Below are 13734 nucleotides of genomic sequence, written 5' to 3' on the forward strand. Positions count from 1 at the left end.
CATGCAGGGCCTGGGGTCTGGGGGCCTCTTCCTATTCCTGCCCCTCCTAAGTGCCCTGGCTGGGTACACACACTGGGAATGGGGAGCATCCCCAGGGGGCAGGAGGGCTGTGTGGAGGGGTGGGTTTCCCCTTGTCCGCTGACTGTGATGTGGTTCTTTGCAGGGCAGGTTGTGGTTCCCTGGGGGGCAGGAGGGCTGTGTGGAGGGGTGGGTTTCCCCTTGTCCGCTGACTGTGATGTGGTTCTTTGCAGGGCAGGTTGTGGTTCCCTGGGGGGCAGGAGGGCTGTGTGGAGGGGTGGGTTTCCCTTGTCCACTGACTGTGATGTGGGGGGGGGAGGTGTTTCCCCTTGTCCACTGACTGTGATGTGGTTCTTTGCAGGGCGTGCCAGGCTTTCCTGGCGTGCTGGGACGCCCGGTAGGTGTCTGTGTGTCTCCCATGTCCCTGTGCCCCACCACCTCGGCACACAGCTGGGGGCTCCTGGCTGTGAATGCTTGGTGAAACTGTGGGGGTCACCCTGCTGCTGGGCTGGGTCCTTGGCCCCTGCATCTTAGCAGGACCTGTCCAGGCTTGTCTTGCTTGGTGCTTACAACAGCTGCTGGCACTGTCTGGGTCTGCTCTCCCTGGGGACACCCCCTGCTCCCACTGGGGAAAACCCACTTCTGCAGTGATCCCATTTCTTCCTCCCTTCAGGGCAATCAGGGAGACCCAGGACCCCCAGGACCTCCGGTAAGGAGCCACCTTGCACCATGTGTCGTGTCATGTCATGTCACTGTCATGCAAGGGTGGTGTCAGCCAGGGTGGGCATTCCCCCAGGGAGCAGAGGTGGGGTGGCACTGCTGGGACTGAGTGGTCTTGCTGCCCCCTCCCTGCTCTGTGCCACCAGCAAGCACCACCCCAATAATGTCCCCTTGTCCCCTGCAGGGCAGCGCTGGCCCCCCAGGGACCCAGGGCCCAGCTGGTGCCAAGGTAAGGCAGCAGCACTGGCATCTGCATCAGCATTGCCACTCCAGCCTGGCAGAGGGAAAGGGTGCCTTACCACATTTGGGGGCTGGAGGGACGACCACGTTTCAAGAAGTTTTGGGCTGGGGGAGGGACATTTGGCTGGATCCCCTCCTGGATCCAGCTATGAAGATGTGCCTGTGACCACAGTAGCTGGGGTGGTTGGGGTGGTCAGGCTGATGCAGTGTGTTCTTCCCAGGGTGACCCAGGGGAACCTGGCTCCAGCATCCGTGTGAGTACTCATACCCTCCCTGCCTGTACCCACCTGGCTGCCCAAATCCATCCAGCCTCCCCTAAATCAGCCAGTCCCACCCCAACACATATTCCCACAGGGGCAGCCAAGGTCCTGGCTGTTCCATCCCCTCTCTGATGTGTCTGTTTCCATTGCAGGGCTTGCCTGGCCCCCAGGGCAACATGGGCCTGCCAGGACCCCTTGGCCCCCCTGGCCCAGGGGTAGGTTTGCAGCACCCCAAACCCAGCCCTTGGTGCTCTTGGTGCCTGGGATGCTGCTTGATCTCTGCTCACGTCTCCATTGCAGGGCCCGCCGGGTGTCCCTGGGCTGCCAGGACAAGTGGTGAGTGTGTGACCCCCACATCTGGCTGCCATCAGTGAGGGTGCCTGGGGCTGCCTGCACAGCCCAGCCCCTCTGTCACTGCCTGCAGGGGGAGAGTGGGAAGCCAGGAGTGCCGGGCAGGGATGGTGTGCCCGGGAAGGACGGCGAGGCAGGAGTGCCTGGGAAGATGGTACATTGATGCTTACCCTGCCCCATCCCCACTCAGCTCAGCCTGGCTGTCTGCAGCCAATGCTGAGGGCTGTGCCACTTGTGCCAGGGCTTACCAGGACCTTCAGGGCCTGCTGGTCCCAAGGGAGAGCCAGGGGACGCTGGAGCCCCAGGGCAGGTGAGTGCAGAGCTGCCTTGGCCAGGATGAGGGGAGCATCCCCGTGCAGCCCTGCTCACCTGCCCTCTGTCCTCTGTCCCAGGCCATCACCGGCCCCCCTGGAGCCAAGGGAGAGAAGGTAAGGAGCCAGGCTGGGAGGGCTGGGCTGGGCAGGGGTCTGCTGGGCCCTGGCACCCACAGTGGGCACAGCTGAGCACCCATGTGTGCCCTGCAGGGAGAGCCGGCGCTGCTGGAGGGTGTGCTGCTGGGAGAGCCCGTGAGTCACCCACACCCTGACACTGACACTGACACTGCCCTCATCCCCCTCATTGACCCTTCCCTACAATCACCTTATCCCCTTGCCTTGTGAGGGGCCAGCCAGCCCTGTGTGTGCCCTGTCCCCTAACACTGCTGTCCCTGACAGGGCTCCAAGGGTGACCGAGGCTTGCCAGGCCCCAAGGGTGACAAGGTGAGTGCTGCCCTGGGGGTCAGTGGGGAGGGGTTGTGTGGTCCTCAGCTTCCTGGCTGCTTGGCCACCCTGTGGGGATCCAGCTGTAGCTGCTGGTCACAGACATGTTTTATGAAAAATCCTTTCCCTAGGATTTTTTCTCCTGAGAAGCTGAGAGGCCTCAGGAACAAAATGTAAACAATGATTATCTGCTGCTGTGGAATGCAACAGGTGCATCTCTGATTGGTCCATGTTGGTTGTTTCTAATTAATGGCCAATCACAGTCAGCTGGCTCAGACTCTCTGAGAGTCAGAAGCTTTTGTTATCATTCCTTTTCTATTCTTAGCTAGCCTTCTGATTAAATGCTTTCTTCTATTCTTTTAATATAGTATAGTTTTAAAATAATATATATATCATAAAATAATAAATCAAGCCTTCTGAAACAAGGAGTCAGATTCTTGTCTCTTCCCTTGTCCTGGGACCCCTGTGACCACAGCTGCTCCCCTGGTTCATAATCCCACACATCTGCTTTTTCCTTCTTTTTCCCTGCCAGGGGGAGCCAGGAAAGTTTGGAGAGCCAGGAGATCCCGGGGAAGATGTGAGTAGAAGGCATATTGGGGTGGTGGGTGGATATTGGGGACAGTGGATGCTGGTGGGGGCTGGCATCTGTGCCCCTGCCACCTACTGCCCAGGTCGTCCTGGGGGCTTGGTGTCTTCACAGGGAGCCAAAGGGTCCTCTGGAGCCAAAGGGGAGAAGGTACGTGTCCCAGGGGGATGCTCTCGGTGGCATGATGGCCCTGGCACCCCTGTGCCCAGCAGCCAGGTGATGTGCCACATGCTCTGTGCCACCTTGCAGGGATCAGTGGGTGTCGGTGCACGGGGACCACCAGGACAGGATGGGCCTCCAGGCCTGAAGGTAACTCCTGTCCCCATGTCACCCTGGCTCTGATCATGTCCCTGATGCCCCAGTGATGCTCTAGCTTGGCTGGCTGAGGGAAAAGCACACTCCTGAGGAGCTTCATCTTTTACTTCCCTACCTCAGGGTGACACCGGCCTGCCAGGATTGCCAGGACCCCCTGGCTTGGCAGGCCCTGCTGGGATGCCAGGACAGCCAGGCCTGAGAGGAGACAATGGACAGCCTGGCCCTCCAGGTCCCCCAGGAGAGAGGGTAAAGGCTTCAACCAGAACATGGCATCACTGGTCCTGGTGACCCTGGACACTTGTGCAGTGGCACTGAGGTCCCCGCAAGCCCCATTCCTTCCCAGCCCCAGGCTCTGCTTCCCCATTCCCTGCTTCCTCCCTTCAGGGTCTGATCGGCTTTCCAGGCAGGGATGGCACTGCTGGACCACCAGGACCTGTGGGACCTCCAGGGCCAGCTGTGAGTATGGTGGCACAGCATTCCTGGGGCTGTGGGCTCTGCCCTGCTGGCTCAGACAGGCTGGCAGGGACCAGCTGGCACTTCCCTGGCCATGGGGCAGGCTGGAGTGTGCAGTGCCGTGGTGGGACTCTCAGAGATGTTTTACAGGGTGCAGGCTGCTGCTGGAGTGTGCAGTGCCGTGGTGGGACGCTCAGAGATGTTTTACAGGGTGCAGGCTGCTGCTGGAGTGTGCAGTGCCGTGGTGGGGCTCTCAGGGATGTTTTAGAGGGTGTCTGGCATTGGTTTCCTCCCGTGGCTTGCTCACCCTTCTCCTTTCTTTTAGGGCATACAAGGGGTCCCTGGCCTGAAGGGTGACAAGGTAGGATTAGGGGCAGCCCTACAGCATGAGAGGTGGGAGGTTGGTTCCCTTGTGGAGTGGGTGCTGAGCCCCCTCTGGATGGTGGCACATGGCACCCAGAGAGCTGGTGGGGACTGTGGGGTGTCCCTGGCATGGGGGTGCCTGGCAGGGCTGGGAGGAGCTGTGGGCAGTGAGAATGGGGATGAGTTCTTGCCCTCCTCTGGCAGGGAGCTCCAGGGGCCGGGCTGCCAGGAGCCAGAGGTGAACGTGGTGACCCAGGACCACGGGTAGGTACTGCCACAGTCCCCCCATGTCCCCACAGCCAGGGACAGGAAGGCTCACGGTGCCTGACAGGTCTCTGAGCCAGAGCTGCAGCTGTCCCTGGTCTGGGGTGATGCTGGGGTGCCCCCATCCTAAATTCCCTTCTCATATCCCTTCCTCCTTGCAGGGTGAGGACGGGCGCCCAGGGCCAGAAGGGGATCGTGGGCCAGCTGTAGGTACCCCCCTCCCTCAGCTGCACCCTGGTCTGGGTGATGCCTTCCTGAGCACCCCTCTCTTGTCCCCCACAGGGCTTGCCTGGGAACCGTGGGGAGCGTGGGGACAAGGTAAGGGACTCTGTGGGCTGGGGGGACAGTGATGCATACCCAGGTACTGGGGTGCCCAGGGAGGTGCTGCCTGCTCCCTGCTGTGCATCTCTGCAGCATCTCCCCTCATCCTCACAGGGAGACCTTGGGGCCCCAGGACCCAAAGGAGACAAGGTGAGTCCTTGGGGCGGGGGGCAGTGGGGAGGCAGGCAGCAGCCCTGGCCCCCTTCTCACCCCCCCTCTCTCTGCTTTGGGTGCACAGGGTGATACTGTGGTGCTGGAGGGGCCGCCAGGAGCACGGGGCAGCAAGGGGGAGCCGGTAAGAGCTGTCCCTGTCCTCCCTCTCCCCATCTTTCCTGTCCCCCTGGGAAGAGCTGGAGGAGCTTTTCCCTGCCGGGGGACCCTCCCTTGCAGAGTGTATTGTCCCCTCTCCTCCAGCCACCCTACAGACCCCATGTTCCTGCCCCCATGAGAGTCTGTCCTCCCCACCCTGTGTGTCTGAGCTTCTGCTCATCCCCTGACCCCTCCCTGTGTCTCCTCCTTTGCAGGGAGAGCGTGGCCTGAAGGGCACAGAAGGGGACAAGGGGGACAAGGGGGAGCAAGGCATGCTTGGAGAGAAGGTACAGGGCTGGGGGGAGCTTGTGCAGGGCTGGGAGCTGCTGGGTTGGGGATCATGGAGGGCAAGGGACAGAGGAAGCAGGGCATGACAGCATCCCTGTGCCCTATGTGCTGGTGTTGCAGGGACATGGTGCAAGGGGACCATGGCCTGGAGGTGACTGTGGCTGTGCTGTGGCCATGCAGTGGCTGTGGATGGAGCTCTCCCTCCTGGCCTGTGCTGATCTGGCTTTCTGTTGCAGGGCACGAGGGGTGAACAAGGAGAGAAGGGCTCCATGGGCTTCCCTGGGGCACGTGGCCCCAGTGGGCAGAAGGTATGAAGCTGGGCAGCCTCTCTGCTGGGGATGCTGCTGGCTCCATCCCCTCACCTGCCCTGACTGGTGCCTTTGCCTTCCCCAGGGAGAGGTTGGAGCACCAGGAGAGCCTGGAGAGCCGGTGAGGAGCTGTGTCTGTGCCTCTGCCACCCCAGAGCAGGGCAGGAGCAGACCCTGGTCACACTCTGTGCTCTCCCACAGGGCCAGCCTGGCCGTGATGGCATACCCGGGGCCCGGGGAGACAAGGGGGACATGGGACCCCTGGGCATGCGTGGCCTCAAGGTGGGTTGGCTTCTCTGGCTGCCAGCGCTCTCCAGTGCTGCCTTGGCATGGCTCTGACTTCCCATCCTTGCAGGGTGAGCGGGGCATGAAAGGTGCCTGTGGCCTCAACGGGGACAAGGGTGACAAGGTGAGTGGGTGCCTGCAGGGTGCTGCAGGAGCCTGGATGGTGCCTGGGGCTGTGGCCCTTTGGATCCTCTCCCTCAGCCAGCGGGAGCAAGGAGATGGCTGAGGCCAGACCTTGGCCCCTGACAAGCTCAGGGGTCCCCTCCTCTGCCTGTGGCTCTGGGGTGAGCACTGAGGGGTGAAGGACTGACTGCCCTGCCTCTGTCCTGCCTGCTGTAGGGAGAGCCAGGGATCCCGGGGCGCTCGGGGCTGTCAGGGAGGAAAGGCGAGCCGGTAAGCACCTCAGTGACACCAGGGTGGGACAGGAAAGCATGGCTGGTGGCTGATGGACACTGCTTTGTCCCCCAGGGAGAGCTGGGCCTGTCAGGACCACCAGGCATTCCTGGAAAGGAAGGGCTCATGGGACCCAAGGTAGGTTAGAGCAGTGCTGGGAAAAGCTGTGCTGGCACTTCATCCCCTCGCTGCCTGCCCTACGCTGTGTGTCCCCTGCTGCCTGTCCCTTCCTCTTTGCAGGGTGACCGCGGCTTTGACGGGCAGCAGGGAGCCAAAGGAGACCAGGGGGAGAAAGGAGACCGGGTGAGCAGGCTGGAAAGGGATGGGATGCATTACACCACATTGCTTGTACCAGGATAGAGCCTTGGTTGGAAGCACATCAGAGCCTGATGCTCCCAGAAGAGTCATTCAGTGCTGCTCTAAATTATGTCACTAAGCAAGGACTGACAACAATTCCCTGCTCTTTATAAGGAGGCACCATTGCTGGTTTTTTGGGGATGCCCAGCTGTGGGGTCAGAGGATGTCCATGGCATCTGCTCTGAAGCTGGGGGCTCTGACACCCCTGGCCTCACCCTCTGCTCTCCTCCAGGGTGCCCCAGGTGTTATGGGCGGCCCTGGTCCCCGGGGCAGTGACGGTGCTCCTGGCCCCCCTGGGCCCTCAGGGAGCGTTGGCCCACGAGGTCCTGAGGGCATGCAGGGCCAGAAGGTAAGTGCTCACCACAGGTGACTGCTCCCCTCTGGGGCTGTGAGGATGGGAGGGCCCAGTCCCCCTTGTGGGTGAAGGGTGTGTGGCATCTGGAGTCACATGCCAGCTCTGTCCTGCCCTCCCAGCTCGCTGGCTTTGGGTTCCTCCCTTGTGTCCCCCTGGCCAGGGGATGGAGTCTGGAACCCTGCTTGTCCTTGAGTTGGGCTGGAGCTGTCCCCATCCCCACCTGCACTGGCATCCCTGGGGGGCAGGCATGGGCAAAGCAGCACCTCCATGGTGCTGGGGAGAGCAGAGAGGCTCCAGCAGCTGGATGCTGAGCACGTGTCCTTTGCAGGGGGAGAGAGGCCCCCCAGGACAGTCAGTGCCCGGTGCACGTGGCATGCCTGGCATCCCTGGTGAGAGAGGAGAGCAGGTAAGTGTCTGGGTGCCTGGCCCTGCCTGGATGGGCTCCAGCCAGGGCCAGCTTCCCACCTCCTTTCTGCTGTCCCCAGGGCAGTCCTGGCACCCACGGGCTCCGTGGGGAGAAGGGGGAGCCGGGCATGACGGTAAGGAGCCAGAAGGGAGCCAGCACAGGCTCGTGGCACTCAGGTCACTGGGGTGGGAAGAGGTGCTGGGGATCCATCCCACTGCCACTGAGGTAGGGGCTGCCCTCACCTCTGGGCTCTGCTAGACCCTGGGGAAAGGGCTTTTCCTCCTCTTGAATTGCACCATCCCCCATTACTACCCTTGCCCTTCGTGTGCCTGGCAGGAGGAGGAGATCCGTGCTTTCGTCAGGCAGGAGATGAGCCAGCACTGTGGTGAGCATCCCCCCTGCTGCCCTGGGGCTGGGGGCACACACTTACCTGCTCTCCTCTCTGGACCCACTGCCCCTGACCCCACCCTGTCTCTCCCACAGCCTGTGGTGGCCACTTTCCACGGCACCAGGACTCACGTGAGCACTCAGGTTGCAGCTCTTCCTTCCTATCCCCCTGCCCCACACGTGTGGCACAAAAGGAGCCCTGGCACCCAGGTGTGCCACTGGTTTTGGGGAGCTGGAGGTGGCTGGCACCCTCCATGACACTTCAGCCAGGGTCAGCATCAGTGCAGGGCCCTGCACAGGGAGAAGGGTTGGTGTGTGGCAGAAATGATGGCACAGGAATCCCAGGGACAGCTGGTGCCAGTGGGGTCTGGGTGCTGCCAGGGTCTGCCCAACTGAGGGGATCACAGGAGCTGTACCCCATCTGTTCTTGGGTGTCAGAACTGGGGCAGGGGTCCTGCAGGGGTCAGCAGTGCTGGAGGGAAGGGTAGGCTGGGATTGGAGGGATGGAGGCAAAGGGTGGGCTGGGATGAGGTGGGTGCTTTCTCTCCAAGGAGGCTGGGGGGCTCAGGCCAGGAGCAGCTTCCACTCTGCCCAGGGAGCAGGAAGAATCGTCCGCCAGGAGAACAAGCAGGACCAAACAGGTGATGGAGAGTCTGGAGGATCTGTGGGATCTGGTGACACGGCATGTGTGCCTCCCTGTGCCCTCCCCTGTCCCTGTCCTCCTGGGCTCTGAGTGGGAGCTGTCTCTCTGGGCCTCCCCTGGCTGTGCCTCCTCCAGAAGCCCCCGTGGCAGCCCTGGTGTGTGGTGCAGACAGGGGAGGGGGTATCTCCCTGTCCACCATCCCTGTCCACGTACCCTGTCAGGCTGCAACAGGGTTGGGCAGTGCTGCACTGCTCCACACCTGAAAGGGATGGATTTCCCTTGGGAAATAAAGGGAAAGCAGCCCAGACTCCTTTGCCTCTTCCCTGATTCCTGTGTCCCCTTGACAGGGTCCTTCTCCACTCAGCCGTTCCTTGCTGGCAGCGCTCACATAGTCCCTGTGCTCAAGTTGTCACACACTGAGGAGGATGAGGGTGTGTCATCCCTGTGCTTTCAGTCCTTGTCCCCCTTTTTCTGCGCTCCATGTGTGTGGTGAGGACTGCTCACGTGTGGTGCTGTCTCCCAGGGCAGGACAGGCAGATCGCACTCGACAACGATGACCTCGCGTATGACATGGAGGGAGAGGAGGATGACTACGATGAGGTCCCCGAGATGGACAGTTTTGAGCAGCCCACAGTGGATGGTGAGCTTCCCTGCACTCACGTGGCACTCAGAGCTAAGCTGCTGGGGAAACCAGCCCCGGGTTTTGCTGGGGTGGTGTCTTTGCATCCGGCTGGGCAGTGGGTCCCTGTGCCATCTGTCTGGGGGATTTGGGGTTTCCTGCCCCTGTGCCATCTGTCTGGGGGATTTGGGGTTTCCTGCCCCTGTGCCATCTGTCTGGGGGACTTGTGAGTTTCCTGCCCTCTTGCTGGTACTTGGGGGGGTTGCACCTTCTCTATCACTGTGCTGCCCACACCATGCAGACCTTGTGCTCTATCCCCCTCACCAAAGCCATCACCAGCAGTGATGGGTGCTGTGCTGGGCTGGTGGGACCTGCTGCCCTGGCAGGTTTCCTGTGCTCTGGTCATGAGCCACAGGACAGATCCCAAAAAAGCCCCAAGGAGATCAAGGAAGCCCCAGTGGCAGCAGCCTTTGGAGAGTCCCTCTATAATCCTTTCAAGGAGTGCTGTGGCCGTCATGTCCCCAACTCTTTGCTGGGAGCTGTCCTGGGAGACAGAGTGGAGTCTCCTTCCCTCAATTCCAGCACTTGGGCAGAGCACAGAGACATCTCCTCCAGCCAAATCCTTCCCATGCTCAGCCTTCTCCTTCTGGGCTTCCCCTCCTCTGCCTGGTGGGTCTGGCAGCCCTGCCTGCCCTCACAGCAGGGTTTGCCCACAGCTGAGCCCTGCAGGCTGCCTCTGGACGAGGGGCGCTGCCAGCACTACACCCTGCGCTGGTACTACAACCAAAGAGCCACCGAGTGCCGGCCCTTCGTCTACAGCGGCTGCCAGGGCAACCCCAACCGCTTCCAGAGCAAGGAGGAGTGCGAGCTGCACTGCAGGGCAGGTGGGCACCTCCACCCTGTGCCCCGGGCTCAGCTGTGCAGAGCTGGGGACAGTGCTGCTCCCCAGCTCAGCTCTGACAGCATCTCGCTTCTCTCCACAGCTTCCCGTGGCAGTGCTGGCAGCAAGGAGGGAGGGCAGCCCAAGGTGTAGGTGCAGGCAGTGTCTGGGCAGGCAGGGCTGCCTGGAGCTCGGGCCCAGCTGCTGCCCTGGCTGGGGCTGGGCTGCCCGTGGGGCCTGCGGCCATGTGCCCACCAGCCCCAGCAGGAACCTGGTGCTATTTCTAACCTGTCTTTATGCTGCTCATGGGTTTTTCATTTCATATCAGTTTATTGTCATTAAGGTGAAATTTATGTCAAATGGGAAACTGCCTCCCAGCAAGGCTCTGAACCCCCTTTCCCGCTGGGCTGTTCTCAGTTTAATTTTTAAATTATTTCTGGCCAACAGAAGGGTTCTTAGCCCTGTTCCCTCTCTCTGGAAGCAGAGGTAGGACTCGGCATAGTTGGGCTCCCTCCCATAATACCCTTGTACCCTTTCCTGCTCCCCACAGACCCCCAAACTCCCTCTCTGCTCCCTGTCTCTGCTGGGAGAGCTGCCCACATCCTTGTGCCAGGCAGTGCCTCCCTGCACAGCATCCCTCACCCTGCAGTGAGCTCCATCTGAATAAATTTCACCTTAACCTCAACTAGGGCCCAGTTCCCCTTTTGTGGCTGCAATGGTTTGGCAATGACCTGTGGGGAAGACTGGAGGCTCTTGCCACGTGCTGCCCTCCAGCTCACATATCTGCCAGCAGCACATCTGGCTTTAATCTGGGGGATCTCACCTGCACCCCCGGGCCTGGCAGGGAAACCTGAGGATGGTGCTATGTTAGAAGCGGTTCCTGCTCGCCCACACTTACTCTCAAAGGCTTTGTGAAAGTGATGTTGCAGCCCCTGCTTCCCCCCATCCCCCAGGGCTGAGTAGGGACATGCCCTTCACTGCCCCCGAGCCCCAGGGCTGCTGGGTGGCCTGTGTGGCCCCCACATGTCCTGCTGTTCTCTGTGTGTATCTATATACAGCAAATGTCTATGTGTACCAATGCAGGGGGATGTGTATTAAAGCTGTGCTCACAGGGAGCTGTCACATTCTTGGCTCGTTGCTGGAGATGCCTGTGGAGTTTGGGGACAGCTCTTGACTCAGGCATGCCCCATGCCCCTGCCCTTTCCAGCTGCCCACTGCTGGCAGTGCTGGCTGGGGTTCCTCACCCCTTCCAGGGAGCCCAGTGCCCCATCCCTGTGCCCAGCATGTGCCCAGCTGATGCAAGCCAGGCCATGACCCCCTGTGCAGGCCCTGACGTGTCAGCACGTGGCTCTGTGCTGCTGCATGATGTACTGTGTGAATCAGTGCTGCCAGCTAATTTTGGCTACTGGGTGTGAGTTCCTGGCTGTCCCTGGGAGGAGGAACAAGGATGGCATTATTTCTGTTCCCTGCTGTCCTGGGGAGGGTGGCATAGGATGGGTCACCCATCAGTTCAGACTACAGGGGTGGGCAGAGCCTTGGGTGGTCTGAACTCTGGGCACTCTGACTCCTGCCCTTGGCTGTGGGGCTGAGCACCCACAGCTCTCCTCATCTGGTGCCCACCCAGCCTAAGAGCCTTGGGATGCTCCCACACTCCCTAAGGGGGGAATTTGGGAGCAAAACCCTTGTGTATGGGGCTCACCCCACAGCAATGCCCACAGGCTGCCACCCACCTTGGGCAGCTGGGCCAGGCTGGACTGGTGCAGGTGCCTGCAAGGCACTGGTGTCCCAGCTGGAATGCATTAAGGTAAGCTGCAAACCAGTGGTGTCCCAGATGGAATACATTAAGGTGAGCTGCAAGCCACTAGTGTCCTGCAAACCAGGGGCCAAAGCAGGGCTTGGGTTTGGCACAGCAGGCAGGTGACATGCCTCTGGACATGCTGTCCTTGTGAGGCACGGTGCCCATGATCCCAGCAATATGCATGTTCCCTCCCTCCCTTAAGTGATCACCAAGACTGGCAAGAGCAGGGAGGCCTAATTAGATGGAGAAAAAACATTTTGCAAGTCAAACATGGAACAATTGCAAGTGAGCTGTCCCAGGTTCCTGGAATCCCCTCCAAACGCAGCTGGGGGAGCTGCGAGGGGGCACACACCCACCCACATCCTGGGATGATTTCATCTGCCATTAGGCAAAATGTATTAAAAACATTTCCACACGCTGCCCCCCCACCTTCCCCCTGTCACTGTCACCCCCTCTGCGGGTCAGAGGTGGAGCTGGGACAGGATAAGAGCCAGGGCTTGGCAGGGAGCAGAGCAAACCCCCAGCCTGTGGTCCCTGCAGCCTGGGAGCACTGCTGAACATCGAGGAGACGAGGACCTGCTGCAAATGGTGAGGCTGTGCCCTCAGGGGTGCTTTTCAGGGGCTTTTAGCTGGGAAATAGGTTGCGGGGGTTAGATGCTTTTCATTCCTCACTTTGCAGCGAGTTAACCACCTCTGGCTTTCTACTCCGGTGCTTTCCAAAGGGTTTCACCCCAGAGATGCTCTGCTGGGTGACTGATTTTGGGGAGAGGCAGTTATATAGCAGGATTTGTGCAGCAGTGTCCCTGCACCTGCTCTGACCCCTACCCTGTAGCACAGCATCCTGCAATCCCTGGGGCCCTCCCTGCGACCCAGGTGAGGGATGGGCTGGAGAAGGTTGCTGAGGCTTGACACAATTCAAGACCTGTGGCCAGCCTCCTGCCCCAATATCCTGTGTATTTTAGTCCAAGTGGCTCGTGTCCCCCCTTGGTGGGTGGCTTTTGCCCCAAAGAGCACAGCAACAGAGCGGGGAATGGCATCTGCCAGGGAAGGCGTGGCAGGAAGAAAGCTCCAGTGCCCGCCCAGCCCTGAAACCCCAGGCAGGCATTTCCCTGGGCAAAGGGCAGGAATGGGCTGGGGAGCAGCCACAGCACGCTGGCAGGACAGGGTTGTCTCCTTCCCTGGGTGACAAAGGGCTGGAGAGTGTGAAACTGAGGGCCCAGCATCTGCCCAGGGGCTGTGTGAAAGGACAAGGACACCCAGGGGATTTGCTTCCCATGCCCCCTTCAGCCTCCCCACAACTCCCCACCCTGTTCAAGGGGGTTAAAATCAGGGTGGAATAATGAAGGGCTCCTGAAAGGTGCAGGGAGTGGAGGGGTTCTGTGGGTGACACCCTGGTGGGGATGTGTCCTGCCTGAGGGCTGTGGGGCAGTGGCAGGGTGATAGGGGTGATGCTCAGAGCCAATCCACTGCTCCCTGCAGGCACCCCCGGGCACGCTGCGAGGCAGGATGCTGCTCTCCTTCCTGCTGCTCTCCGTCCTGCTGCTCCTCGGGCCACCAGCAGGAGCCTGGGAGGGACCCAGCCGTGAGAGGCTCTCAGCAGCCCCCCGAGGTGTGGATGGAGGGAAGCTGCTGAGGCAGGACAGCACCAGCCACAACAAGACGCTGCCAGCTCTCTCCAAAATGAGGAGGGGCGATGATGGCTCTGGGGCAGGGTCTCATCCAGATGAAGCCAGCCTGCCACCGCTGGAGGGATCAGAAAGACAAGCCCTGCACTGGCTGATGAGCCCAGCCACCAAGAGAGCAGCTCCAAGCAAAAAGAGGAGGAAGGTGTCCCTGTCACTCGATGTCCACACTCACTTACTGAAAATTCTGCTCGACCTGGCCAGAGAGAAGGAGCTGCAGGCCAAGGCAGCTGCCAATGCTGAGCTGATGGCCCGGCTGGGGCGCAGGAGATGAACTGTCCTGGGAGCCGGCAGGGCTGGAGAGGACAGCAGGGCTGGCACAGTGTGGAGCAGCCTCGGTGTGTCTGCAGGGGACTGGACACGGCACCTCATCCC

The 13734-nt window shown here is 60.8% G+C and overlaps 2 protein-coding genes across 2 annotated transcripts in view; both read left to right on the forward strand.

The window, feature by feature from the left end:
* The window catches only part of COL7A1 (collagen type VII alpha 1 chain), a 32328-nt gene extending 21343 nt beyond the window's left edge, over nucleotides 1-10985 (forward strand). Inside the window, 40 exon segments of the mRNA XM_030956764.1 lie at nucleotides 380-415; nucleotides 692-727; nucleotides 923-967; nucleotides 1200-1232; nucleotides 1391-1453; nucleotides 1539-1574; nucleotides 1663-1743; nucleotides 1831-1899; nucleotides 1982-2017; nucleotides 2114-2155; nucleotides 2303-2347; nucleotides 2880-2924; nucleotides 3048-3083; nucleotides 3183-3242; nucleotides 3369-3494; nucleotides 3633-3704; nucleotides 4027-4062; nucleotides 4269-4328; nucleotides 4490-4534; nucleotides 4611-4646; nucleotides 4764-4799; nucleotides 4888-4944; nucleotides 5174-5245; nucleotides 5483-5554; nucleotides 5640-5675; nucleotides 5756-5836; nucleotides 5910-5963; nucleotides 6179-6232; nucleotides 6308-6370; nucleotides 6473-6535; nucleotides 6822-6938; nucleotides 7273-7350; nucleotides 7430-7483; nucleotides 7687-7735; nucleotides 7834-7869; nucleotides 8289-8378; nucleotides 8728-8811; nucleotides 8904-9020; nucleotides 9716-9883; nucleotides 9983-10985. Of these exon segments, the coding sequence (XP_030812624.1) occupies nucleotides 380-415; nucleotides 692-727; nucleotides 923-967; nucleotides 1200-1232; nucleotides 1391-1453; nucleotides 1539-1574; nucleotides 1663-1743; nucleotides 1831-1899; nucleotides 1982-2017; nucleotides 2114-2155; nucleotides 2303-2347; nucleotides 2880-2924; nucleotides 3048-3083; nucleotides 3183-3242; nucleotides 3369-3494; nucleotides 3633-3704; nucleotides 4027-4062; nucleotides 4269-4328; nucleotides 4490-4534; nucleotides 4611-4646; nucleotides 4764-4799; nucleotides 4888-4944; nucleotides 5174-5245; nucleotides 5483-5554; nucleotides 5640-5675; nucleotides 5756-5836; nucleotides 5910-5963; nucleotides 6179-6232; nucleotides 6308-6370; nucleotides 6473-6535; nucleotides 6822-6938; nucleotides 7273-7350; nucleotides 7430-7483; nucleotides 7687-7735; nucleotides 7834-7869; nucleotides 8289-8378; nucleotides 8728-8811; nucleotides 8904-9020; nucleotides 9716-9883; nucleotides 9983-10032 (2469 nt within the window). The 3' untranslated portion in view covers nucleotides 10033-10985.
* Nucleotides 10986-11710: 725 nt separating this feature from the next.
* Nucleotides 11711-13633, forward strand: LOC115908422 (urocortin-3-like). Its single transcript, XM_030956972.1, has 2 exons — nucleotides 11711-11725; nucleotides 13157-13633. The coding sequence occupies exons 1-2, from the start codon at nucleotides 11711-11713 to the stop codon at nucleotides 13631-13633; spliced, it is 492 nt and encodes a 163-aa protein (XP_030812832.1).
* Nucleotides 13634-13734: the final 101 nt, after the last annotated feature.

The sequence above is a fragment of the Camarhynchus parvulus genome, chromosome 12, assembly GCF_901933205.1.
Source record: "Camarhynchus parvulus chromosome 12, STF_HiC, whole genome shotgun sequence".
In the NCBI taxonomy this organism is placed as follows: Eukaryota; Metazoa; Chordata; class Aves; order Passeriformes; family Thraupidae; genus Camarhynchus; species Camarhynchus parvulus.